The sequence below is a fragment of the Rattus norvegicus genome, chromosome 9 (assembly GCF_021556685.1).
Source record: "Rattus norvegicus strain SHRSP/BbbUtx chromosome 9, alternate assembly SHRSP_T2T, whole genome shotgun sequence".
Taxonomy (NCBI): Eukaryota; Metazoa; Chordata; class Mammalia; order Rodentia; family Muridae; genus Rattus; species Rattus norvegicus.
Window position 1 is genome coordinate 98,847,286 of NC_141542.1, and position 25,990 is coordinate 98,873,275.

At 46.0% G+C, this 25,990-nt stretch overlaps 1 protein-coding gene across 2 annotated transcripts in view; it reads left to right on the plus strand.

The window, feature by feature from the left end:
- The window catches only part of Rhbdd1 (rhomboid domain containing 1), a 118,422-nt gene extending 93,911 nt beyond the window's left edge, over positions 1-24,511 (plus strand). For both annotated transcript variants that reach the window (NM_001432019.1, NM_001024891.2), the window contains exon 7: positions 21,987-24,511. In NM_001432019.1, coding sequence (NP_001418948.1) covers positions 21,987-22,081 — 95 coding nt within the window. In that variant the 3' untranslated portion in view covers positions 22,082-24,511. The remainder of the gene's footprint in view (positions 1-21,986) is intronic.
- Positions 24,512-25,990: the final 1,479 nt, after the last annotated feature.

Here is a 25,990-nt window from a genome sequence, read left to right on the forward strand (position 1 = left end):
ACAGTGGCACCTTGCCTTGGGCCATCTTTCCTCAGGCTCTCCAGCGGGCAGCTTTCTCTGCTTATAGTGCCTGACTGCATGTCAGCTTTCTGCAGTGAGGACATTTGTATCTCTGCCATCCAGTGTGACAGCCAAAGTCCTGAGCCCTGAGAACGTATAACAGGACAACTGATTTTATTCATTCGTTTGTTTGTTTGTTTGTTAAGTTTTCTGCAATAAATGTGGCATTTATGGCATATACTCCTAGTGGTATTTATCACTTAAAATAACAAAGCCCTATCACCCAGTAGCCACTAGAGAGCGCAGATCTAAATCATTGACTCTCAAAATATGGCCCAGGAATTTGCCAGATATGTAAATGTTTGGACCCTGGCTCAGACCTCCTCAGCCAGAACCTCTGCTTCGGTTTCCAAAGCTCTGTGGGCTAGTCTGAAATCCACACTACAGTTTAGGAACTGTTGCTAGGCCCCACCCTGAGCTCCTGATGTGGCGGGTCTGGCTGAAGTCTTACAATATGCTTATCCGCCCGTCTGGGAGTTGCTCTGGGAACCAGATGTAGAAGGTGGATCCAATCCCTGTGAGGGGCCCCAGAGCCCTAAGAGTTTATATCATAAATGCACATAATAAACCTGTGAGTCAGAGTGTCCCAGATGTACTTTCTATGAAACTATTTTTCAGTGTTATCTCGTGATCTAGTAACAAAGGAGTTCTTAAATACCTGTTGAGTTAGTAAAAAGCCTTATATAAATCAACCTAGATCAAATGTCTGCAGTTCAAAGTTCTTACCCCCACCTAATGCTTTCTGCCTATCTTGGCTTTGGCATCACTTACAATTTATTATGTTCAATTTCCACTTTCCTGATCCATATTTTGGCAACTTGTTTGAGATGTCATTAGAAGTCATTATTGTAGCTTGATAAATGTGTTATAATGGTAAAAAGGTGGGGGATTTTCGTTTTTTTTGTTAAATATGGATGTGGTTGGTATGTGCTTATGAGACACTTAGCCATGTGTGTGTGTAGAGGGTTTTTCATAGTAACAGTCACAGGAACCAAAGGCAAAGAGAGAGATGGTCACCTAGAGCCATTAAATGTTCTCTGTCTATAGGACTATCCTGTGCCACAAAGAGACACAGTAACCTTAATACATTAGTAGCCTCTTAGAAGCATGACCTCTGGGTCTGTGACTCCCTTTTGCTTGGTGTAGTTCCTATGAGCGTTCTCATGAGGTTTACTGGTCTTACACATCAACTACTCTTGGGTATAAGTGTCCACGTATTACAACAACAATAACAAAAAAATGGTTGTAGTACCAGCAGAAAGCTAGGGGTGCTGTAAGAACTAAATAAGCTGTGGGAGCACTGTGGGAACATTATCTTGTGTGTCAGTCAAAGTTCAAACAGGAAACAGAATCAGTGTGAGATGGTATCAAGAGTTACTGCACGCAGCTGGCTTGTGCAGTTGTGAGAGCTGAGGGTAGACCGTCCTGAAGGGCAGGCCAGACTATGCTAAAGATGAGGCATGGCCAAAGATTGAGTCTGTGATGGAATTTCTTCTGCTACTCCTATTGGGCCTTTTATCTGATTTATTCAGGCCCATCCAGATATACCAAGATAATCTCCTTTAAAAGTCAACTGGTTGTGGACTGAATCCACTCTATCACATACCTATGCAGAAGCACCCTGATTTGTATTTGCTCTGGTCCTTGAAGAATGTCAGAGTCATCAGTAGACAGCAGCCTGACCACTAAAACCTACCCAGAACAAACAATGACAGATGCCTAGCCAGGAAAGGACACTGGGCATTTGGAATGACTGGTTTTGCCACATAGCCTTTCCCTGGCCTTCAGTTCTCCATTTTCTTATCTAAAAATCCCAAAAAACAAAAATAGATTCAGAAAATGTCAAAACTTTTCACCAAGAAACAAGATAATGTTTCATAGTAATGATGGTGGTAATGTTGAATCAATGTGAGCTGAAATTTGGTGTGGTAGAGAAGGGGCTGATGGGAAAACAGAGCTTCCTATTATAAGCATTGTCTGAAGGATAGATCTTCAATTAAGCTAAAACCCACAAGCTAGCATTCTCATGATTAGTATTAGTTCCTAATGACTAAAGGTGGATGAGAAACCTATGTATCAATCTGTACCCAGTTATTGTAAAGCCATTGGCTTTGGGCCTAAGACAGGGTAAATTACCCTTTTAATATAGGATCAGCACGCCCTATTCTTGAAACTTGAAGTATTGGAGGTAAGGAAGAATCATGTATTATAAAGTATTGAGCCCTTTGCCTAAATAGGAAAAGAGTCAAACCATTTGCAAGGAGCTTGCTCCACGTTTAGGTCATGACTGCTGTGGCCAGTTGACACACATCAGAGAAAGCCGGCAAAGGCATGGCAGAGTGAGGTCAGGCCGAAGTCCTCTCCCAGGGCCGAGCTGCCATGCAAGCCACCCCCCTAGTTTGGAAAGCCAGCTATATTTTGCAGGGAATTTAATCCATGTGTTCCTGAATCATTTTTGGCTAAGTCATTAAGAAGTTATTTTGTAAATGTGATTTCATGTTTGAAGTCTCTTAAAAGTATTTTTAGTCAGTTTTCATCCTTTGCAAAGCTAATTTTTCTCAGTCTGTTTTCTTGTCTGACACACTCTGCATCATCTCAGCATGTCTCATGGCGAAGGCACAAGGGAAGGCTTGGGCCCGGCGAGTCTGGTGTAGTAACATGGCACGTTTAAAGCAGTCGGTCTCTGTAGGACTGCATCCCTCTTCAACTCTGTATGCCTTACCCTGGGCTACTCTTAACCTGTCATATCACCTCCCCAGCCCTGGCCACCCCGCTCCCCACAGGGGCACCATGAAGGACTTGGGCGAGTGAGAAAAGGATGAGGAATGGACTCAAATTGCCTCCCAAGGCCTATCTCTATGCTTTGTCACGTGATCCTTTCTTTTCAAAATTGAGTTCATTCTCCTCTTTTACCTCGTGGGGTTGCCAGCCGGGAGGATTAAGGAGTTTGATAAAATGCCTACAAAAGGGAGAAATAGAATTGAATTAGGAGCAATCTCCAGCTTCTCACTCTCAGAACAGAATAGAAAGTGGGATCTCCTTGGCCAGAGCTAATTGAAAAGTGGTTTCCTTTTCTAAAAGAAGCTTTAAAAATACAGCCTTTGGATCCCAGTGATAGGGGCCAGGCCCGGCTGTGCCTGGGCATCCAGGTGAGCGTCTGTATGTCAAGAGCACCGTCCACTGCACAGGGCAGTGAGGCAGCCATGTTTGGGATGTGTCTGGGTCTGGGTCAGTACTGACTCCCTGTGCAGGCAATCAGGCCCCTCCACCAGAGGCCTCGCCACATTCAGGGACAGGGTGCCAAGCAGTTGACACTTTCCCCCCTGGGCTCTGCCAGCCTCCGGGATGTCTCTCCATCTGCTTTTTAAATGTTTGTCCTCAAACCCTTCCTGAGTGCCATAGTTCCTGTCTTGTATTCACGAGGGAGTTGAGATATCCCTTCTCGGATCCGCTATTTTGACAGGTGCCTGCCTCCAGCAGACTGTCATCCGCTGAGAGTTATACACATCCTGGCCATGATACCTGACCTTGGAGGGTCTTTAAGGACTTGAGTTTCAGAAGCCTATTCCATATGCCTTCCAGTGTACTATAGCCTTTGCAGTCCTGTCCTTAGTTTTTAAAGACAAAGTTAAAGTATAAATATATAGAACACAAACATATGGTACCATCTTTGTAACTGAGTTATAAGTTGATGAAATAGAACTTTTAATAGGCATCTAATTGAATACTCTTTATATTTTTCATAACTTCTTTACTTTGGAGTCAATGAATTACTGTGCATTTTCACAGCCCTTTCAACACCCATTGTCCCCCAACACTGTTCCTGCAGGTGGAGAGCTAGGAGAAAGGCCAGGTTCATGCTTAATAAATATTTGTTCAATGACCAAGTGCCTGAGGGAAGGGATAAAAGAAGTAACACAAACAAGCAAATCGCTGGAACATGAAGTCTAGTACTGAAACATATCGAAAGATGCAGCCTCTATTTTATTTGATTTTACAGTCATGGGGAAGCTAAAAGGACATTCTGCAAACCATTCCAAATATAGTGAAGAGTGCCCTGGTGCGCGCCTGTAAGCCCAGCACTCGGGAGGCTGAGGCAGGAGGATCACGAGTTTCAGACTAGTCTGTTCTATACACAGAGACCCTCTGAACAGCAGTGGTGTTTCTGTGTCTGTCAATGGTCTCTCTCTCTAAGCACTGTCTGTTCTGCAACAGCTAAGACAGAATAGACTGCAGGATGCTGGGGGGCTCTTGTTTATGCCACACAATAGCTACCTTCAAGTCGTAATCAACTCTCTGCCTTTTGCTATAGTTTATTCTGATTTGCCTTACATTCGTGGAATAAATGTGACTCTTAGTAATATCTGAATATTCAAATAAGTTCCTTGGCAGAATCAAAGAGGCACTTTTTTTTTCTGCCTGTTTCTCTGCATAATTTAAAATTCTAGGCTTTTCACAGAATGTGACATCTTACTGAAAATTCCAAAGAATAGAGCTATGGGATTTGAACATGATGGGGAAAGGTCCATTTTATGGAAGAAGTATACAAAGAGATTCCTAGATACGAGGAAGGAAGGGAAACAGAGTCCATCCTCAGCATCATTTCGTGCCTTAAAGCAGGCCGTGGGTAGAAAAGGACGCTGGCAACCAAGTGGGGCATCTGTGGTGACTAAACTCAGCCTGCAGGACTGCTTCATGGTCCAAGGTTTTGGGTCAGGGCAGGAGAGGGGACTTTCCCTCCCTTCACAAAAATTCTTTGGGATTTGGTCATCCCGTGTATCTTTAGTAGTGGTACCACACAAGTAAGACAGGCTTGTTCCCTGGAGAAGGATGGACAGTCTCTGGTCTCACTGGGTCGGGCTCTTCTAGTAGATAATGTAATCTTAAGGGACTGGTGTCATACGTGTTGTCTATCACTGACTGCAGTGTTACATAGCACATAAGTGTGTGTGAGTGTGTGTGTGTGTGTGTGTGTGTGTATTGTGTATGTGTGAGTGTGTGTGTTCATAAAACGACCCTCAGATGATCTTTTTATAAACTCATCTAGACCATTTAATCAGTGACAGGGATCCCAAAGTGCACTCCCTCTCCCCCAGGGAGAGAGCGAGGTTTCCCTGGAATCACTAGGAGGCAGCCGTTACCCTAGAGCATCGCTGAGACCTTTTCTTGGCTAGAGTTGCTGGTGGCCATTGTGGGTGAGTGGCAGGGGAGAGGCCGGGCTCCACTCTCGGAGGGTGGTGACGTTGTTCTTGTTCTCTCTCTGTTTCACCCTCTCCTTTGCTTTGACGTTAACTCAAGCCTGTCTCCCATTTGAAGATTAGCGCTCAGTTACTAAGCTCGAAGCTCCAGCGCCCCAGGAGTGTTCTCAGAGACTGGTTTCTGGGACATGACCTCTCACACCCACTCTCCATGCGTCACCCCCATCAGCAGGGACTTCGCATTGTCCGAGTTGTTTTCTTGCAGAGATTTCCCTTCTCGCAAAGGCCGGGCCTTTGGTTGGCATTCATTTTTGCCATGTAAATGAGTAGCACCCCAATGGGATGAGCTCTGAGCCGCTTCTCTCACTGCAGAACTGAGCATCGTACTACCTTGCAGTGTCTCTCTGAGCTTGGGTGGACAACTGTAGACCCAATAAGTAATCATAGTCAGCCTGAGCCTGTGGCTTTGCCTTTTTACCCAACTAGCTGTCCACCCCTAGGAATTCCCATTTGGCACGTCTGGCCTACCTGTGGCAGAAGGGCCAGTCTATTTGAAGCAACAGAAGGTCTGGAGCCCTGGCTTGCCTCACAGAATTCTCTCAAGGCCACTTTCTTGCCCAGATTTGCAGCCTGGAGGTATGGCCAGTGCATTCTTCGTCCACAGATCCTTTGCACACAGTATGACTGCATGGATTTAAGTGATTAGGATTCTGGGCCTCCCAAATGTTGTGTTTGCAGCTCTAAGCATGCTTTGCTATCAATTAACAGACTGAAATTTAGTCTGGGATTACCTAGGCCTTTTGCTCCTGTGAACCAGAGGAAGAGAGAAATCAGTAAAGCTTGTTTGGTGGAAGGTTAACTGCTGCCATCCACACTTTTGAGCATCTGTAATCTGACCTCTGTTCTAACAGGTTATGGGTTACCTGAGCAAGACCCCTTAGGGACCCCTTCTCTTGAATCCTGGCTGAGAGGTGGCAGGGATGGGTGCTTGACTCGGGGAGCTGGTTTCACTTCAGACACTGTCAGAGCTGGCTATGTTCGTTAACTTCTGCCTCCACTTTATCGTCTGTAAGACAGAGGTGATCCTGGGTGGCCCCTCTGCTTTACTGAGCTCCAAAAGCTATAGATGCACCTAATAGTGCATGGGTCATAGAGCCTCGGATGGTGTTCTCCTGAAGTGTGATTACAGCGCTGTTCATCTTCCCTCAGATCCCCTGCCTCTTGCCTCATCTCTATCCCCTGGTTATACTTAAACCTAGAGTGCCCTCCCCCACCCCTGAGGGTAGGTACGCCAGACAGGGAAGGACGAGCATGCGAGCCTGCCTACTGGGTGACTTTGCTGACACAAGCTTGAGCTGTTCTGACATCCAGCAGCATTAAAGGCACTGTCCAGTGCTGTGACCATTTTAATAAATTATCAAGATTTATGACCCTTGACCACCTCATACTCCCTTCTGCCTTTCCCTCTTCGTCCTCATGCACTGGAGCGGACACTGACGAGCTCTCTGGAGTTCAATGCTCCTTCCGACTTAATTTCTTCTACAACTTCCATTTGTCTAAGAGGACAAAAAGCAACCCGCTGGACTCACACACGGGGCCGTTGTCTGTTTGGAAGGGAAGGGAGTGGGAAGAAGTATCCACTTGTGCCTAGGGGGAGCTGTCAGTACTGCGGGCAAAAGGACAAAGTCGGGCCCATCACAAGCATCTAGCATGTAGGCCCCTGGGCCCCGGGGCATGAAGGTGTTGCTACTCCTCAACCATGATTCTGCTGTTCTGCTCTGTCTCACTCCGAGGCTTCATTTTAGTGTGCCCCACCTGTCCTCTGGAAGATCCACCTCTTCTTCTAAGACCTCAAACAAGGTCACAGCGGGAGGCCTGGTGCTTGGTACAAGGCATGGGGTCCTGGAACCATCAGGCTGTGGCAAGTCTGCCTCCTGGCTCTCTGAGGCTCTAAAGTTGTGCCCTTTGCATTCGGGATGAGGTAGCCGAGCTACAGGGGTCAAGGACTGTCACTGGGCCTTACATCCCTGGGGTCTGGACTCTGCCTGCAGCTGATTCTGTTCATTTTCTCTTGTACTCGGTGTGATCTTGGCTTTGTGATTGCCTCAGCCTCCTCCTCTGTAAACAAGAATGGAAGTGTGCTTGCTCTGTTCTTCAGCTGTACGCATCCCCTGTGTGTCCAAAATAACCGACTGGAATTCATGACAATGTTGTTTTCAGATGTTTATAATCCCAAAGAGTCCCCTTCTGTCTTTTATAATAAAACGACTGGGGTGTAGGTGTTTTGTGTTGGAAAGGCTAGCCGGGCTCACAGCATGTCAGTTACAGAGCAGTGCATTATGTGTAATTTGTAGCCTGCCCCAGGAGCAATGGTGACCCTTGAGACATTGCCCTAGCCCTACAGCATAATTAACAAGATCAAATATATATAAAGAGCTGCTCCCCAATCAGGCCAAGACATCCATTGCTAGCCTCTTGAGGTTTAGCAGCTCGTGAATTAGTGCTGGGAACCACCCCATTGTTCTGAAGTTTATGTCTTGCCTTTAAAGTTAACATTTTTTTTTTCTGTGCTCCTGCAATAACACCATTGTAAGCATGAGGACTTCGCATTTTAGCATCAATTTGAACAATGTGGTTTTAAAAGAGTTCACCACATCAAAGCCAGGCTGTTTGGGCATGTTTTACAAATTCTTTCCTCTATAGTATTTAAAGCTACAAATGACTCATAGGCTCACATTCCATTTACATCAGTCATGTTGGCAGAGCTCCTCACTGGGGCTTTACTGCCCTTAGTCTTTGTGCCCTAAGAGAGCTATCTTGAAAACAGGTGTGGGCCTTCAGCCAAGTCAGATGCCCTTACCCGGCTGTCTTCAGATCCAAGAAATGCTGGGAAATGGTGCATTTACAGAAAAAAAAAATCAATTTTGTTCTTGTTTTCTTGTGCTTTCTTTCTTGAAGAAAGGCCTCGCTATGTCCTAGAACTTGGTCACAAAGTTGTAGTCCAGGCTGCCCTAGATCCCTCCCAAGCGCAGGTATGAAAGGTATCACCACCTTGCCTGGCCTCCTTGTTTTCTTTCTTTAACCCAAACTTTCTCTGTACCGATTGCCTCTCTCTTCTCCAGGCTCCCTCCTAGCACTCCACCGGTCCGAGTGGGGAAAGTTTCGGGCAAGGGAGCCTTATGCTCATGGTTTGAAAGCAGCAGAACAGTGGGCTGAGACCTGAGGCTGTATGAGGACTGTGAGACCATGTGTGTGAAAGTCACAGGGGTAGGATGGGAGGATGCTGAGGTAGAGGGTGTATCAAGGGTGTGGCAGACGTTGGCTTGTATGACTGGATGAATGGTGGAGGTGCATGTGTGTGTATGTGTATGTGTGTGTGAGAGAGACAGAGACAGAGACAGAGACAAACAAAGAAACAAAGAGACAGAAAAAAAAGAGACCTAGAGGGGGAAGGAGGGAGGGAGAGAGAAAACAAATGGAAGGGAGTTACCAGAGAAACAGACTCACTCACGAGTTTCCTTCAGGTTGGGTGCTAGACTCCTTTAATTCACTGGGTCTTTAGAATGCACTTGTGCGTTTCCTAGATTTCTCCATTGTACAAATAAGAAAGTCGAGGACCAGTACCAAGAACTTGTCTGAGAGCAAAGGAAAGCCCTCGCTCAAACTCAGCTGTCTCTCCACACTCACCGTGTGGGTCCGCACCACAGCTAAGAAGCCACAGAGCAAGTTCCAGTGCTTATTACTTCAGGTTTGGAGGTGACATTTGGATTCTGCTGGATGAAATGACTCGAAGAACAAAACAAGACAGCCATGCAGCCGGAACAGATTGCCGAGGGGATTAGGGCAGGGCCAAACTCTCAGCTCTTAGGAAAACCATGTCCTCTTTCCTGTCCTGAAATTCTGTAATGTTGATGATGTCCTAGATCCCACTCACAGAATCTCCTTTCCACACTCTCCAGTGTTCTATCTTTACTTTTAGATAGAATCATAATGTAAACCAGGGTGGCCTGGGGCTTTCTGTGTAGCCAAGGCTGACCTTTAACCTCTGTTTCTCCTGAGGTTAAGCATGTGCCATCAAATGTTATCAAATCTTTCTTTTTTTTCTTGAAACAGTAGAGAGGCCTCCCAGTCCTGGCCTTTTATAGGGCAAACCACATGTGTTTCCAAAACTGCTTAGAGGTAATTTTTCTTCTCTTCTTCTACCCTTTCAGCTGTCCAGGATGAGTCTGGTTCAGCATCTTAAGTTCTGTGTCTTCCCTTTCTGTTCATAATGTACTCTGTACTTTTCTAATCATGATGAGTAGGTGTTTAGGAGTAACTCCCTTGCATTGTTTGCTATCCCAATCATACAGAACACCTCAGAATCACTTCTGAGATTAATTCTCACCAGTCTGAGGCTATTAGAAGCAGGCTATTTTAAGAGCATTTAAATGTCCCTGAGACACCCCTGGGAGGATTTGTTTGTTGAAGGTGCCTTTAGTCTCAGGGCAGCCTCTTCTTATGTAAGTTAGTGAAGACACGCATGTAGAACACCTGCATGCAAACACAAGTGCATGCAAGAACATGCATGCATAGAGATGCACACAGATGCACAAGTCTTATTGCTCACAAGGTCAGAATTCTGGGTAGGAATGAGTTTATCAGACCTAGAAGACCACACAGAAAGTGGGAATTAGACTCAGGGTTAGATTCAATGCCATCACACTCAGAAACATATGCTTCTTCTAGGATAGTTTATCACATCCTAGAACTGGCTTCGGCCATCACCGTCTGGGCTGACTGACCCACATAGAGTGCCAGGGCTCTAGAGACCAAGGACAAGGCTTCTGTTCGTTCGTGTGTTTCTCCAGAGGGCCTCTCAGGCTACATAGCTCACAGCTTATCCATTTGGGTAGGAAACAGGGTTGGACTGTCCTCACCTTCCAAGTTATCTGCCAGGTCTTGCCACTCCAGAGTTGTAAACGTCACCCTTCCTCCAGAGTGCCTCCTCTGGCTGGGTTTCAGCTTCCTGACCTCCTGTCGTCTTTGCTTTTCTTTCTTTGCTGCTTTGGCCTGGCAAAGAATGAGTCTGTAAGATGAAAGCTGTTTTCTGTCTTGGATCTACCCTGGGCTGTCCTTCCTTAGAGCCGTTGGCCCAGGCCTGGGATTGACTGACATGGCCAGGGTTGCACCTGAAAGAGATGGATGCCCAGAGGGCTTTTAGCTTTAATGATGGATTTGAACTACAGCCTTGCTTCTCTGGTCCAGTGAGACTGTCAGAAACAATTTCCCAGGTCAGGGGTTATCTCCATAATTATACATTGATCTCAATACCTCTGGGCGTGTAGTTATACACTGCCCAGGCTTGTGGTCTTTGAAAAGTGTATAGCGTGACTATCTAAGGCCTTTAAGAGTGTGTATGTATATGTGTATATGTATACATATGTATATGTATGTATGACATGTCATCTGTCAGTCTGTTTCTTGCTCCTAAATGTGTCAAGAACTCTAGGGCCCAGGCAAATTCATGAGATAACACAATGAACTGTATTTCCAAAATCCGTGGCTTCCTGGCTTCCCCTGTTTGAGTTCCAAGAGCTAGCATGATTGAGCTCTAGGGTGGTCCCTTACCTAAGATGATAACCTCCCCATTGTGCCTATGGCAGACAATAAGCTCTGGCCTCCTCATCCCCTTACAGGGTCACCAGCCCCATTGTAGAGGCTTCATCTAATACCCCACAAAAGCCTTCACCTGAAGATACACTACAGTAAAGGTTAGGGCTTCATCATTTGGACTAGGAGAAGGGACAAGCATCCGGTCCATGGCAGGTCCCTTCAACTGGCACCAACAGGCAGGACAGCAGCAGCTACTTGAGATCACAGGCTAAGCCCATGAATTCTCCTGGCAAAAACCATTGTGTGAAAGGGGCCTTGCAGATTTCTAAAACTCATGGAATACTCTGTTCTTAAGGTCTTGTCAGCCCAGTGCTTTGCAAGAAAACAAACAAACAAAACAAACCCAAGTCAGACCACATTCAGACTATCCTAATGCAACTCTCTGTTCCCTGAACTACTATGTCAGGCATTGTCACAGTGAGGGCTGAGTGACCCAGGCTTTTCCTGGTCTCTCCTTTCCTTCTGTCTGACATTCTTCCCAGATCAGGTAGGAGGGCTAGGAAAAGGTAAGCAGAGATCTTGAGTGTAAACATATTTAAATTAAGAAATTCCAGATCTGGGGCTGGAGGGATGGCTCAGTCCTTAGGAATGCTCACTGCTCCTGCAAAGGACCCAGGTTCAGTTCCCAGCACTCACTGGGTGATCCACAACCATGTGTAATTTAATGCTCCTGCATGCAAGTGGCACCCAAACACTCACAAAGCCTCGGACACATAGAAATAACATTCGGTCTTAACAAAAGAAATGCTCAGATTAGTATAACACGTGTGTGTGTGTGTGTGTGTGTGTGTGTGTGTGTGTGTGTGTGTGTATGTGCGTGCGCGCGCGCGCTGCCAGAGTACTTTATTCCCTTGATGGATCTAAACTATGACTGCAGAATTTATAATATGATTGTGGTGTTACAAGGTATGGAAAAGTATGAGGTGCAGATTGGTTGAAGGAAGTAGGTCACTGGGTTGTGTCTTTGATAATTATGTCCTGACCTGGCCCCTTCCTGTTTTGCTCTATTCTCCTTCCTGTCCAGCAAGAGGACAGGTCCTCTGCCTCATACTCATGTTGCTACCATGCTCTACCCAAGCATGTGGTGCCAAGCAGCCCTGCACTGAACTCTGTAGCCATGAGCAAAACGAATCCTTCCTCCCTAAATCGTTTCTGTTGGTGATGCTGTTACAGCGGTGAGAACAGTAACTGATACGGGTTGGAGCGGACATGTGAGCCAGTTAGCAGTAACCACTGCAATGAGGCTTCAGTCCTTGTTATTGTCCTTGCAGCATTAAGACTTGACAGTCACCACAGATTGCATGGGTTCATCTTTCTGACTTGGAGTTAGGGTTTTACGGGGGGCTACAGACTGGAGAAGTCAGCATAAGGCATCTGCACATGAGCAGAAATGAATTCTGACTTTGGAACTGATGAGAAATCCCCATATCTATGTCCTCTCTCCCAGTGCCTTGTTAGTCTTTCTTGGGGGAAGAACTGTGATATGGCACAGAAACTGCTAGATGCTGCCAAGTAACCTACAGACCATCTAGACAGTAAACAACTCCCTAATATTCGGTGCAGCATCTTCTGTAGAGCCCATCTGTTTCAAAATGACCCTTATTCTGCTTACGATGCAGAATGCTTTGCTGACTGGAATGTGTCCTAGTTTTCATCTGCAGACGCTGTGCTGTAGGCCTCTGCTTCCACCTGCTGGCAAATGCAAGGACTGAAAAACGGACTGGATATTTTCAGCGGAAGATGTTTGTTCTCAATGGCTAGGGTATGTCCCGTTCATAGTCATACGGGAGCACAGTAAAATGAGTGTGTGGGCTTACTGGCAACCCCACCAAACTTAAATCCGTTCCTTAACCAAGTTTCCTGGTGAGTCATATGTAGAGAGCAGTAAGGAGTCACCACACCGGGACATCAGAGATGGAGTCCAGTGGAGACTCCAGCACTTGTCGCTCATTACCACACATGAGTATCTAGATGACAAGTCTCCTGTGAAATGCCCACTTTCCCTTCTTCCAGCTTATCCAGGGCACTTGTAGAGGCAAAGATCAAAGCTACATCCTCCTGGAACTCAAACGAAGTTTGTACAGTGAGGTTGGAGATACGGGTCAGTGTTTGCTGCTTGCAAAGGACCAGAATTCAGTCCCTGGCACCCATGTGGGCACTGCAGAACCCCATGTGACCCCTGCTTCAGCATGTCTAGCACCCTCTTCTGACCTCTACAGACATCTGCACATAAGTGCAGATACATACAGACAGATGCACACAAATAGAAAAGATAAAAAGCAAATCTTAACAAAATATACAGTGGAGAATTGTACTTGTCAAAACAGTCCTTCCAGTTAACCCACCAGTGATGCATCCCGTCAGCGACTTGTGTCCTTGATGTGTACAAAGAGTACACTTTATTTCTGTGGGGTTTTTTTCTTTGTCAAAACTTGGAACTTCGGTCTAATTGAGAGGCCAACCATCAAGCAAACCTAACTGAGGAATTTCTATTGGGTGTCTAGCCAAGCAGTCAAAGTCATAGGAAAAAAGAGGGATGACTAAGAAACTCCCACAGACCAAGAAACTCAGTGGACTGTAATGCCTTGGATTGGTCCATGGAACAAAACCTTAGGAAAATTGGCAGAATCCAAATGAAGTCTGGAGTTGAGTTCTCGGTAATATTTTGATGGTTATTTCTTAGTATTGACAAATTATCTTAATAATATAAGGTATTAAAATCACAAGAATTGAATTTCTTATTACCTTTGGCATTGTTATACAAATATTCCAATAAAAAATGTAAAGTAATTGTAATGTTTATAGAGTGTTGGAGCAGGGCACTGAACGAAACCAAATGAGTTGGGGGACGCTGCCAAAGAGCACAACATAGTGGTTTTGTGTCCAGCTAACAAAAGTCAGAACCAAGCACCACTCTTCAGAGAGTCTGCCCTGGCTGCAGGTAGCAGACAGGGCAAGTTTGTGCTATCCAGGGGAGCCTGCCAGCCTTGAAGACTCACTGGGAACCAGTGATGGGCCATGAGCCTCATCGTGGAAGTATGGTGGATGAGGCCAGGCTAACCCTCTAAGCTACACGTGAAGAGTCTGAGGTCCAGAGAGGAGTGACTTGTCTAAGGTCCTGGGAGAGCCACAGCGCGTCCATGCCGTGCCTAAGGCCATCTAGCTTTGTTCAGAACGCTTGTATTACACATGCTGTTGAATGGCTAGGTTCTCAGCCTGAGTCTGCCTCATGGGCTAACTGATTGTTTGCTGGAAATCACTGTGCCTAGCATGGGTCAGGGCTGCTAAGACCACCACCATGCTGTGAAGAAGAAGGGCATGGCGGGTGGTGAACAGCAGCGGAGCCCAGCTTTACTGCGTCTCGGACGGACCAATGCTATTAGACTGTTATTTCTGTTCACTGTACACCTCTGTTTATCTAGATGACACCTCCCAACTGTCCCCCCTCCCCTTTGCTAAATAGGGAAACTAAAACTTCCTCTGTCCCATACAACCTTAAGATCAAGGAGCAAGAAGTGAGAATGAGACACCCACCTGTAGGCTCTGAAACCAGTACAACTTCACTGCCTGCCCCTACTCATCACACAGAAGACCTACTTCCAAGAAAACCGGCTCTAAACGGACAGTTGCACGTCCCTGTCCCTTCCAGGCAAATGTCAGGATAAATGGAGACCTCTGATACCTGAGAAGTCTGGATCAGGCAGCAAGGAACTCTTGGAGGCCTCTTGGACGTGAGCAAATGCAGCCTAGCTCGCAGTGGAGAGTAGCCAAACTCCTGTGCTCCCTTTTGTCTGCTATGGACAATTCTGAACATCAGGAGAGGCCAGGGCTGCAGCCAACCCCAACCCCAGAGCATCTGAGAGGAGTGGACTTCATTCAGTGTGCTAAAGGGCTTTCATCCTTCTGCCATGGACTGCGTGTGTTCCTTATGCTTTACCCCTCATAGACCCAAGGCGCAAAGTTGACTTCTGTATTTTACCTTCAACTTTCTATCTTCCATTGTTACTTATGGCCTCACATACATGTCCGAAGATGTGTACCCATTTCTCTGTCTCGTAGCCTCCTGTGTACTATTCACTGGGAGTGAGGGACACAACAGGCTTCTGTCCTTGGGGAGCCCATGGCTAGTTTTCTGGGAGATTGTATGTATCTGTCCAATGGATGTCCCTAAATGATTTCCAGAAATGAAACAAAAAGTCCAAAAGAACCAGAGAAGAAAAGGGCTTCCTGGAGGCAAGCAGTGTCTTTGAACCTCCAGCTTCAGCTTACGTGATTGGGTAAACCGAGGCCCCTCCAGAGTGGTAACAAAAAGCATTGTTAGGTTGAGGAAACATCAGAAGCTCCTAAAGCCTCAACTGTCTGTAGAAACTTTACAAACCATTCTGATTTGCTGAAACCCTTCACAGTAAACCACTAAGGGGATCAAAACTTGAAGAGATTTAAGACAGAGTTTCTAAACATTTTTACCTTGTACATTCTACATGAAAATCTTTTAACCATTTCTTTATAATAAATCTCTCATTGTAGTGAGTCCTTGTGAGAGCGGAACTCCGTTGTTCAGCTTTTAGTCTGCTGCTTCCCTCTTGTTCCTCCATGTTTCTGTAGGAAGTTAGACGTCCTCCGTGCTCTCAGAAACCGCAGTGAGCTACCAATGCTGGCTGGGTATAGCCGTGCCTCAGTCTTTCTCAAACGGGATATTAACTTCAGGCGGCACATTCAGGAGTCCTAAATAAGATCTGGCATTGTGGGAAGTTTTAAGGGGGCAAACGGCAGATGGTTCCCAGTGCTTTCAAATAGATCCAGTACCTTGGTCACCAATAAGACAATGACATCCTCCGATTTAGATTTTGGTGTTAACTGGCACAGCCATGCCTGTGGTACCAAGAGGAAAGGGGTCTTGAGTCCTGTATCTTTGGTAAATTACCTAAAATTCTACTGTCTCAATTCTTCACCTGTAAAAAGATGTAGGTCTGAGACACAGAACAATGTGGAAGACTTTCACAAATGTAAAGTTAAAAATGAAGGCCCTCAGATTGGCTTTTATGGATTCCTTTGTGGATGGTGTGGGTGAAAATAGACCTGTGTGTTAGAAATTAGCTCAGAAATAAGAGGCCGGGGAGAAGGGAGGGTAAGCCCGAGGAAAAGTGGGAGGTGAAGACTCCCAGGCAACCCAGAGGCTTCAAAGGAAAGGACATGGCTGTAAGGACCCAAGGATGACAAGATTAGAATATTTTAAACTTGATAAGACAAGAAAGGAGGACACATACCCTTCTGAGAGGAAGGGATGGGAGTACCTGAGTTCTGGACATTTGTATTTCTACATCTGTGTGTAGTTCCACACACTCAGGTCATAAAAATCGATCAAGTCATATACTCCCTAAAGAAGGATGTTAACACTTAGGTGGGCATGCAGCAGAGTTAAACTATATGCTGACATACATACATACATTCATATATATATATATATATATATATATATATATCATCATGCGCCTGACAGTTTAATTTACTCAGTAGCTTCCTTGCCTTCCTTGCCTGCTGATCCCAATCCCCTGTGTCTAATGGCCACCACCTCAGCCATCTGATGGGAAGAGAACCGTATAACAGCAGAGCCACGCTGTTCTCCATCTCAGAGCTGTTCACACTGAGATCCCAGGTGTCAGTCAGTCAAGGTTTACGGTTGGCTTGATTGGTGGTTTGGCATGATGGAAATGTCAGCGTTGGACTGTCTGCTACCCTTCTTTCAAGCCCTCACGAAACGTGCATGTGAAAGTCACATGGTTTTAGGTGGACCCCAGGCCATTCTGACAAAGAAAGATCATATGGTAATTAAGGAACCCCAAAAGTAAAGTTGTACCTAGGCACCCATTCCTCTTCAAAGATCCTCTTTCTAAACTGTTGGAGCAGGGGAGTGGGGGAGGGGAGGGGTTAGGAGTTGGGGGAGAGGGTGGGGGGGCAGTTTCCTCCAGACCTTTCTGGTCCTTTTAAGTAAATGATTGAGCAACTGCACCTTCAGGAGCCTTTGCAGTTCTAATAAAGGAGCATTCTTGAAAGGGAGCATGGGGACCATGCCGCTGCCTTCGTTCCTCGACAGATATGCCACAGACTGCTAGAGGTTTGTTTAGTTTCTAACCCCTCCCCTTTTTTTCCTGCCCAGCCCTCTAATTTAAGGAGAAGATATGATCCCATCCCATGACTTCACGGTTGTATAATTTGGATGGGGTGAGTGCTTGGCTCATGTGCAGAAAACTAAACACCCCTGTTTACACGAGTGGTGAACAGTAGGGAAGTGGCTGTCAGCTCTCAGCCTTCTTCAGCAATTCTTATCTGGAGAAAATTGCTTCCCTTTCTTTAGCCATAAAACATACCGGTTACTGCATTATACATAAGGGTAGAAAACTGACATTTTTCCATCAAGAACCACAAATCAATAAATCGTATGATCTCACTTCTGGTGCTGTAATCGAGCTAAGTCTTAAACTGAGCAGTGCTCCTGGGCCCTCTGAAGCATGCCTACTGTCTCTGTGAGTAAGATTGGGGTCTGACCTCCATTTACAGGGACACAGGGTGGGTGCCATAAATACTAATATTCCTTGCTAGGCCCTTCAGAGCAGGACCATGTCATCCAGGCCTGTCATTGGCCAATGTGTGGTTTAACGAAATAGAAGAAAGGTCTGTACTGGACACTTGGACTTTCCCAACAGCCCAAAGGCTCCTCCATGTTCCAAAAACTGCCCAGTGAAGTATGTTAGCTACCCTTTGCTATTCATTGCCTAGAAAGCAAGGTTTTAGTAGCTAACAACTCCATGCATCTACAAACCACTGCTGACTGGACTCTTCCTTAAGAGGTTACTAATCGGGCATGAACAGATGCTTCAGCAGTTAGAGTACTGGCTGCTCGTCCAGAGGACCCAGATTCAATTCCCAACACCCACATGGCAACTTACAATTGTCTGTAACTGCAGTTCCAAGGATCTGCCACTCTTGCACAAGCATGCATGCAGGCAAGACATCGGTGCACATAGGTTAACTTTTTTCAATTTTTTAAAGTTAACTAATCTCGAGATTTCATTTTGTGCAAATCTATGGCTTTAGTTCTCTTCAAACACAGACATTCAGTATGATCCATGATGGCATTGGGGAAGTAACAGGTGGCTATTACATGCTGCTAAGTGATATATAAGTACCATCCTTTCCTCTGAACGGTCTCGTGGGGGAGCCGCCCTACCATCCCATTTCATAAACTAGGAGACATAAGGGAAGCTTATGTAACTATAAAGACATGTAGCTATAAATCACCGGTTCTCCATCAACTTTCCTGATGCTGTGACCCTTTAACACAGCTGCTCGTGTTGGGGTGGCCCCCAGCCATAAGATGACTTTGTTACTACTTCATAACTGTACTTTTGCTACTGTTAAGAATTGTAATGTAAATGTCTGATATGCAGGATATCTGATACGAGATTCATGACCCTCATGTTGAGAACAGCTGCAATCAATAAGAGAGTAAGGACCCTGTGACACTGTTACCTTCCAGAGCAGTGGAAGGCCAGCAGCCCTCTTGGTCAGCAGCTCTCCTCACACAAGAACCAACCAGGGCCTGCTTCATGAAGTGTCTTATATGGAGCATGTCCACGAATCCCTGCAGACCCAGGCAGTCCTCTAGAATCTCCACTAGCATGTTACCTTTATGAAAATGGAGACATCTTCCACCCATATGAAGCCAGCCCAGGCCCTGTGCTCTGTACCTAAGAAATGTGAGCTTATATGAGAGGTCGAGATGCTTTGAGACATGTCCGCAGGACCCTGAACTCTCAGAGAGAGAACAGTAATGGATGGTGGGAAACACAGAAATGTTCTTAAAAATCAATGCAAAGGAAGGAACTGGACGGCAGAGTGGAGCAGCGCCTTGTCCCTGGCACCGTGCTGACCCACGGTGCACATACAGCAAGTAGCAGGTAAATGATAGACTGACACCTGACTTAAAAATTCCTCTCAGAATATCAGAGGTTTGTTTACATTTGAAAACTGCTTAAAAAAAATAAGTAGGATCAAGAGTGGTATAGTGTTTGGATCCTGAAACAAACAATTCAGATAGTGAGGTAGCTTTACTGTTACCTGAAACTGAGTCTGAAGGGTTTTTAAAAATCCACAGAACGTGAAGCCTGAGTTGATGCTGTGGTGCTGATCACTGTGCTCTTCTTATAGAACCAACCTACTCTGGTTTGCATTGGAATTCAGTAAAACATGAGGTGGTATTTTAGGCCTGTGTGTTTGCTATTAGCTAAGACTCATGAGCGTTGCAGGCTTAGAATGGACTTCCCTGGTCTTCTGTGTTCACATAGCGGTGAGTCCACATGGCCATGAAGAGAAGCAGGTCAGACATGGTGAGAAGGCATGGTGTTTAACTTGTCCAGTGGTTCAGAAGTGATGGCAGTTGGGTAGGTTGTAAGAGGTCAGAAAACCTTGGCTCCTTCTGTACTGGCCAAGTGACCTGAGTGGTCTTGCTAACATGTCAGTGTCTTTTAGTTGGCCCATCTGTGGAACTAGGATGGCAAGATTGGGAACAGAAGCTGTGTGAAACAGGAGCCCTTCAGAGGGCTCTATAAATGGAGTAACTTTCATAACCCTGAGTAGATAGGGATGGGAGCCCTTTCTTCAGCATGTGACACTTCTTCTGTTGGCTAAGCCTTGGTTATCCTTGAATGCCCTGCAAATGGGTCTAGAGAGAGGGGGAAGAGGGGAAGGGAGGAAGAGAAGAGAGGAGAAGGGAGGGGAGGGGAGAGCACTGGACCTGTGAAACCCTCATCCTCTGCCCCTAACTCTTTGTTCTTCTTTCCATCATGAGAGCATTAGTCTTCCCAAAGGCAATAATGGATCCTCCCATAGAAACACAGCAGAGAACACTGATTTCCTTGAAGAGTCTGAGGACTTCTCACTTGGACTGGTTTGTGGCCTGTGGCCTGGTGGCAGCTTTGCCACGTTGAAGCTACTCATTCTAGTCGAGTCCTTGGCTGTCAGAAATTGATTGGCCTGTGTTCATAAGTGCAATTAAGAATTCCCTGTTAAAAAGCAGCCATAAACAGCCAAGTAGGATTTGGATCTGATTACATGAAGCAATTTTAAGCAATAAACTCGTGTTGATTTGATTCATGTATTTGCCATTTCAAAAAATGCACCATTTTGAACAAAGACAAATTCCTTTATAAAGACAGCAAAACTGTATCCTGTGAAACTGTGAATCTTGAAGATTTGTAAACTATTTATGGCGAAAGTTCTTCAGTATATTTATCCTCTGTCATCTTTCATCTAGGTTAAGAGAGTGACATATGTTTTTGCTGTACTAAAAGGCCTTGAAGTAACGGTTCATTATCGGGGTGAATATGGGGTGCATGACCTTTCCTATTGAGTTTAGTTGTTCGAGTCAAGAATATGCAGGCTTAAGAGGTCATTGTCTAGTATCTCAACAGGAGAGGACCATTGGAAGTAAGCATTGGGATCCCTTGAACAATACAGACACAAAATCATACAAGTGTCTTGACTTCCTTTTGTGAATTTCTCTTTGACAACTAAAATTCCAGTCGTGGACTGAAGTGACTCTTAAAGCCCTGACTTCAGAAATCTGTTTCTCTGATTTCTCTGATACCTCACTATAGCTGTGATAACCACCCGCTTTGTCAGTCTGAACATAAATGAGATGTCTTAGGGAAAAAGAAACCCATTTGTGGAGAATGAGCAAGAAGGATTGATTATGCGCCCACTTGCTTTCATTCAGAGGGAACAGTTGTCCTTCTCACCGTGCTATCTGGACAGTGAGTCCAAAGCCTTAGCTCCCTGAATCAGCCTTGTCAGCCTTGAGTTATGACGGATGATGTCTGTTATGACAGACCCCTCTGGAAGTCATAAGCAAGCACTGTAAGACCCTATTTATTTCACAGCAGCTATGTATTTAGGACTGATCCAGGTCCCCAGGGGTGAGAGGTATCAGAGATGTCCCCTACCACCCCGAGAGCTTCTGTCCCTGATAGGAGGGAGCAGAGGTGCACACAGATGCCCAACATTATCTGGCAGAACGGGGCAGCTATGGAATGAGAACAATTAACAGAATGGCTGATGGCTAAAAGGTTGGTATTAGGGGAGGACTTCAGGGCTGACCTGGTATTGAAAGAGGGAATGAGACTTTGGTGCTATAGGTAGTGAAGGAAAGATTCACAGCCAGTTAACAGGGTTCACGGAGCCAGGAGTAAAACGGCATGGCACTTTGGTGGCACCTACTTGCCTGTGTCCAACAGAGGGTATGACAGATCAAAGGTATCTAAGATCAAAGACCATGGACGTCTCTTTCAAAGCATGCATCCACATACCAACTGACATGCCTATACTCTCACAGCCTGCATTCTGAGTATGTCTGCAGGCTGAAGAGCCTCCCTCTCAGTCATGTGACCTGTAACTGTTGTGCTTATATTGTGTGTCCACTAGCCAAGTGTGTGTGTGTCAGGGTCACGGCGCAATGAGTTGATTGAGACGTTGTGTTATGCCGACCACTGGGTCCGTTAACTCTGCTCCTGGTCTCCATTGTGTGCTGCCCTTCACCTCCACAGAGGTGGGGCTCTCGTGGCTCAGCCAGGCATGCTTCTGATGCCCAGACTGGCAGTCCCAGCCGTTTACAGGGATTCCTCCAGGGGAGGCCAGCCGACATAGTCAGGAGTGGGCTCTGGAGGAGGTAGCTGAGTCGGTCATAAAAGATGAAAGCAGCCCTTGAGACACGTGGCAGGTTAAACAATGGAAGTCATGGAGCGTGGTAGAACAACACCGTCAGCGTGGACTGTATCACGCTGAGACTGAGTCAAATGAAGTTCACGGACTGAACCACGCTAAAAATGTGTACTTTGTGTTGAAATTAGTATTGACAGCTAAAGTTGAAAAATGTTATGTGTCTTTTTAATGTTGAAATAAAGATGACATCAAAAACAGCTGGTTTTCTTCTTGGACTCCTACGGAACACAGTACCTTGTAAATGTCACCACGATGGATAGGCGGTGTGTGATTTCCCTTTTTGCTTTCTCACTGCAGGAAATACCAGAAATGGCCCAATACCGTATGGGTTCCGGCTCCCGCCAGAAGAAGAAATGAGGAGACAGCGTCTTCACAGATTTGATGGCCAGTGATGTGGTACCACGCAGGGGAAGGCGCGTTCCAGCTGTGTGATTGGAGCCCATTCACTTTACCCCTCAACCCCCTGATTGGTTTTAAACAAAAGAAGAGCGCACCGTTACTGTTGCAGATCACTCATGGCTGCCGGGAATGAAGCGGTCCCAGGCCCCTGTGTGCGCAAACGCACAGGCCCAGCTGACACGTCTGGAAACCAGGCTTGTCCCACGAAGCCCACAGCTTTCCCAGAATGGCCTGTCTAGCCCCGTACCCTCTCCTAACCCGAAGATCACCTCTTCAGTTGGGACCACTGTCCACTTTTCTCTCCTTCCCTCCAGACTCAGTGGCTCGTCCACACTGTGGTGGAGACTGGACCCTTGATAGGAAGTGGGTTATTTATTTCACCGGGTGAGTGGATCGGCCCTCTCTCTGCCGGCCATGCCAGGCGCTCGGCTTAGCAGGAGGGGCAGTGCTGCTCCGCGGTCCTCCGGGCATATTTCCAGGATGCTGTAGGAAGGATGTGGCTACCTTCCCAAGATGTTCCCCTCTCCTTCATGCCCCTCGGGGTGCTCAGGCTGCTAAGTCTGCCTGATGTTCACAGCTCCTGCCTTATTCCACAGGTAGAATGTCTGACTGGAGGGGAATAAGAAAGATCTAAGGTAGGGAAAACCTACTCGCTCTTTAGATATCATGCAGCACCAGCAGATCCGAGCCACCCCTCCGGGAGCAGTAGATAAGACTTGTTTAACTGCTCCGCAGAGCGGCAGCAGGTGCCACACACACAGCAAAGTGGAGGTGTTGAGTGGGGCTCTCACAGGGAGCTCCCCTTGCCGCAAGTATTTTTTTTTTCTTCAAAAAAGTGCCTTCTCACCGGCCACTATGGCTGCGGTTTGTCATAAACAAGTGTCTGAAAACTGCCCCAGGGAAGTGCGGTGTTTTAGACACAAATTGTCCGAGTCACTTAAGGCATTTCTGTTTCTTGTGTTCTAAGAATAAAAAGGCAAAGACAGGGTCACCACGGCTTCGCAGTCGGGGAGCGTTTAGTTTAAAGGGAGTTAGGAGCAACCAATGGCGCTCCAACTTGAACTCCTCTTTCATGTGTAGCTTCCAGTGAGAGCAGGTGTAGGCAGGCTTTCCTACGCACAACACAGACACCTGGGAAAGGATGCTAACTACTGGTGATGCCGATTAGCTTTTGGGGGCAGACACGTAAGACCGGACTTTTTGTTTACAGTTTTATATTCTATTTTTTAGAATGTGTGTGTGAGTGTCTGCTGCTTTCAGAAGATTAATCTATACAATAAATCAAGAAACATGTAGCCAATAAAACAAACTTTAAGCGAAGTACTATGTCCATTAAGAAAATTCATAGGCTTGGGCATGGGGGCACACATTTTTAATCCCAGCACTCAGGATTCAGGGGGAGGAGGATCTCTTGAGTTCAAAGACAGCCTGGTGTGCTACATATGGAGTTCTAAGCCAGCCAGAATGCATACACACACCCTAAACACCAAGACACTGTCCCGAAGAAAGAGGGAGGAAGAGAGGGAGGAAGAAGGGAGAAGATGAAGGAAGGAAAGAAATTCACAGTATATAAAGTACAAACAAGTGCTCAGCTTTAAAAGGTGCCCAACACTGACATTTTGATGCTATTAAGGTCCATTGTGTGCATTTGACACATCTGGTGCACGCCAGCTGTGCAGCTCCACGTCTGCTTGTTAATAAGGATCCACCTGGAATGTCTTTAGCACGTGCCTATGAGTGGGCTAAGTAAATCCATGGAGTCGAAGAGCATTAGACAGGCTGTCCAGACGACGATGCCTGAGCGAGCACCTTAGTGTAATTTGTAATGGGTGGGAAGCCACAGCCATGATGTTATAAATTATGCCGGTGAGCCGGCTACCTCCAAACACATTTAAATTATAATGGTCAAGGTAAATTATTCCTGGCTCTCAAGCTACACTTTTGACTTCCACACCACAATGAGAAATAACCCTTCCCCTACTTGCCACCTTTGGACAGCACCTGGAAATCCTGCCCTAACACTCTCATGTCACTATTCTTATTTGAGCCTTCCTACACCAGATCATGTCTGTGTATGATGTGGTTCTGAATGGCCCTAGAACCTAGACCTTCCCGGTCTCCCTCCCTCCACACTCTAAAGGCCCAGTAACTATTATTTTCCCACCAAAGTTACCGTTCAGTTGTAGTGGAATCCCGCTAGCTTGTACATACAGCTTGAGTGCAATAACAGTACCTGGTTGCTTTGCTTCACTGGTTGGACAAAGACACTGAAATCCCAATCTTGGATGGTGCAGTTATAATATGCACTTTTTATTTATGGAGTAAAATGTCACCAAATGTTTGTTGCAGATGTGGGAAAAGTCATTTTAGGGATAAGTGAAAACCACATGTCTTCCAGAATAAAGATGGTCTGGAAATGATAATAATTGCGTTGATCGAGTCACGGGTTCGCCTGTAGCCAGTGCTTACTGTTCTGGGTCTGAGATTCTTCGCTTTGTTCGCTGTTTTGTTTGTGTTTGCCCCATCCACAATAAAGAATGCTCGAAGTTATGTCAACAAACTGGAAGTGGTCTAAGAAAGAGTAGCAGAAGCTAATTGCTTCCAACAGAGAGCAAACACCAAGAGCCAGTTTTTAAGTTTGGTTCTTTATTAGCAACTGTCTTTTCTGTCCAGTTCCCACAATTTAGTGTGGTCAGTCAACCTAGCAAATCTCTTCCTTCCGAATCTTCTCCTGGTTCTCAAGAGGAAGAACTAGTTAAAATTGCCTCCTCTTGATGACTTTCCAAGTGTTGCCTATGATTTGCAAAGTTGCTCATAAGAGTGCCTGCTGCTGAGGCTGTAACTAAGCCGTAGATGGCTGACTAGCCTTCATAGTACCTGGCCCAGGGAGTTGGCTATGGAGTGACAGAGGTGACCCCGCCACATACACTGGACCTCTCTTAGAAGCTGGTGTTCAACAAAGAAATGCATTCAATTACTCATAAGTATACCATTGATCACTCAGAAATTTTCTAACCTAATTCCCACTGCCCCAACTCTCCTTCCTTCTGCAGTATTTTAGAATCATAAACTCTAAGCTTGGAAGGACCTTGAAGTCTTTCAATTCATTGCTTTGCTCAATACTTAAAATACCTCTTCACTCAACTCCAACTACTGTTGCCAGTTGGGCTTCCAGAACCCATTTTAGCAATACCACTCATCATCCCGGATATCTTTGATTGTTTGTCTGTTGACAAATGGTAAAGGTCAGAGCCATTAACCACAACGACTGGGCTCCCAGCCGCTCTGGACCTCAGCCCGTTTGTTCTTAACAGCGGCTCACACTGGTCTTACCATCCAGGCTGTGAAGTGCTTCTGATGCTGGGATCTTTTCAGTGTCGTGTAAGGAGCAGCATCTCCTCTCCTTCAGCGCCCTCTGCCTTCCTCATGCCGTTCCCTGGTTGAGGTCTTTCCTAGAGACCATAGCTCCCATCACAGACCTGCTGTTTACCCTGGGTATTTACTTCTTGGCATCCACATGTGACTTGGAGATACCGGCTGTGCCATGAGAGCACATCTTCCTGTCTAGGGCAGGAAGTGGGACTGTGGTCCTCTTGTCTGTCCCCACTGGGACTTCAGGAGTACATTGAAATCTCTGAACCAATCAAGACTTGCAGTGGAAGCTCATTCATGTCATGACAGGAAGTAAAGCAAACTGCTTCTCAAATTCATGAGTGTGACTGTGTGTGTGTGTGTGTGTGTGTGTGTGTGTGTGTGTGTGTGTGTGTGTGTGTGTACAGGTGCCCAGAGACACCAGGAGGGCATTCAATCCCCTGACACTCAACATGGATGCTGTGAACCAAATCCCAGTTCTCTAAACGAGCAGCCAGTGTTCTCAGCCACTTCTCCAACCTCCAGTATCA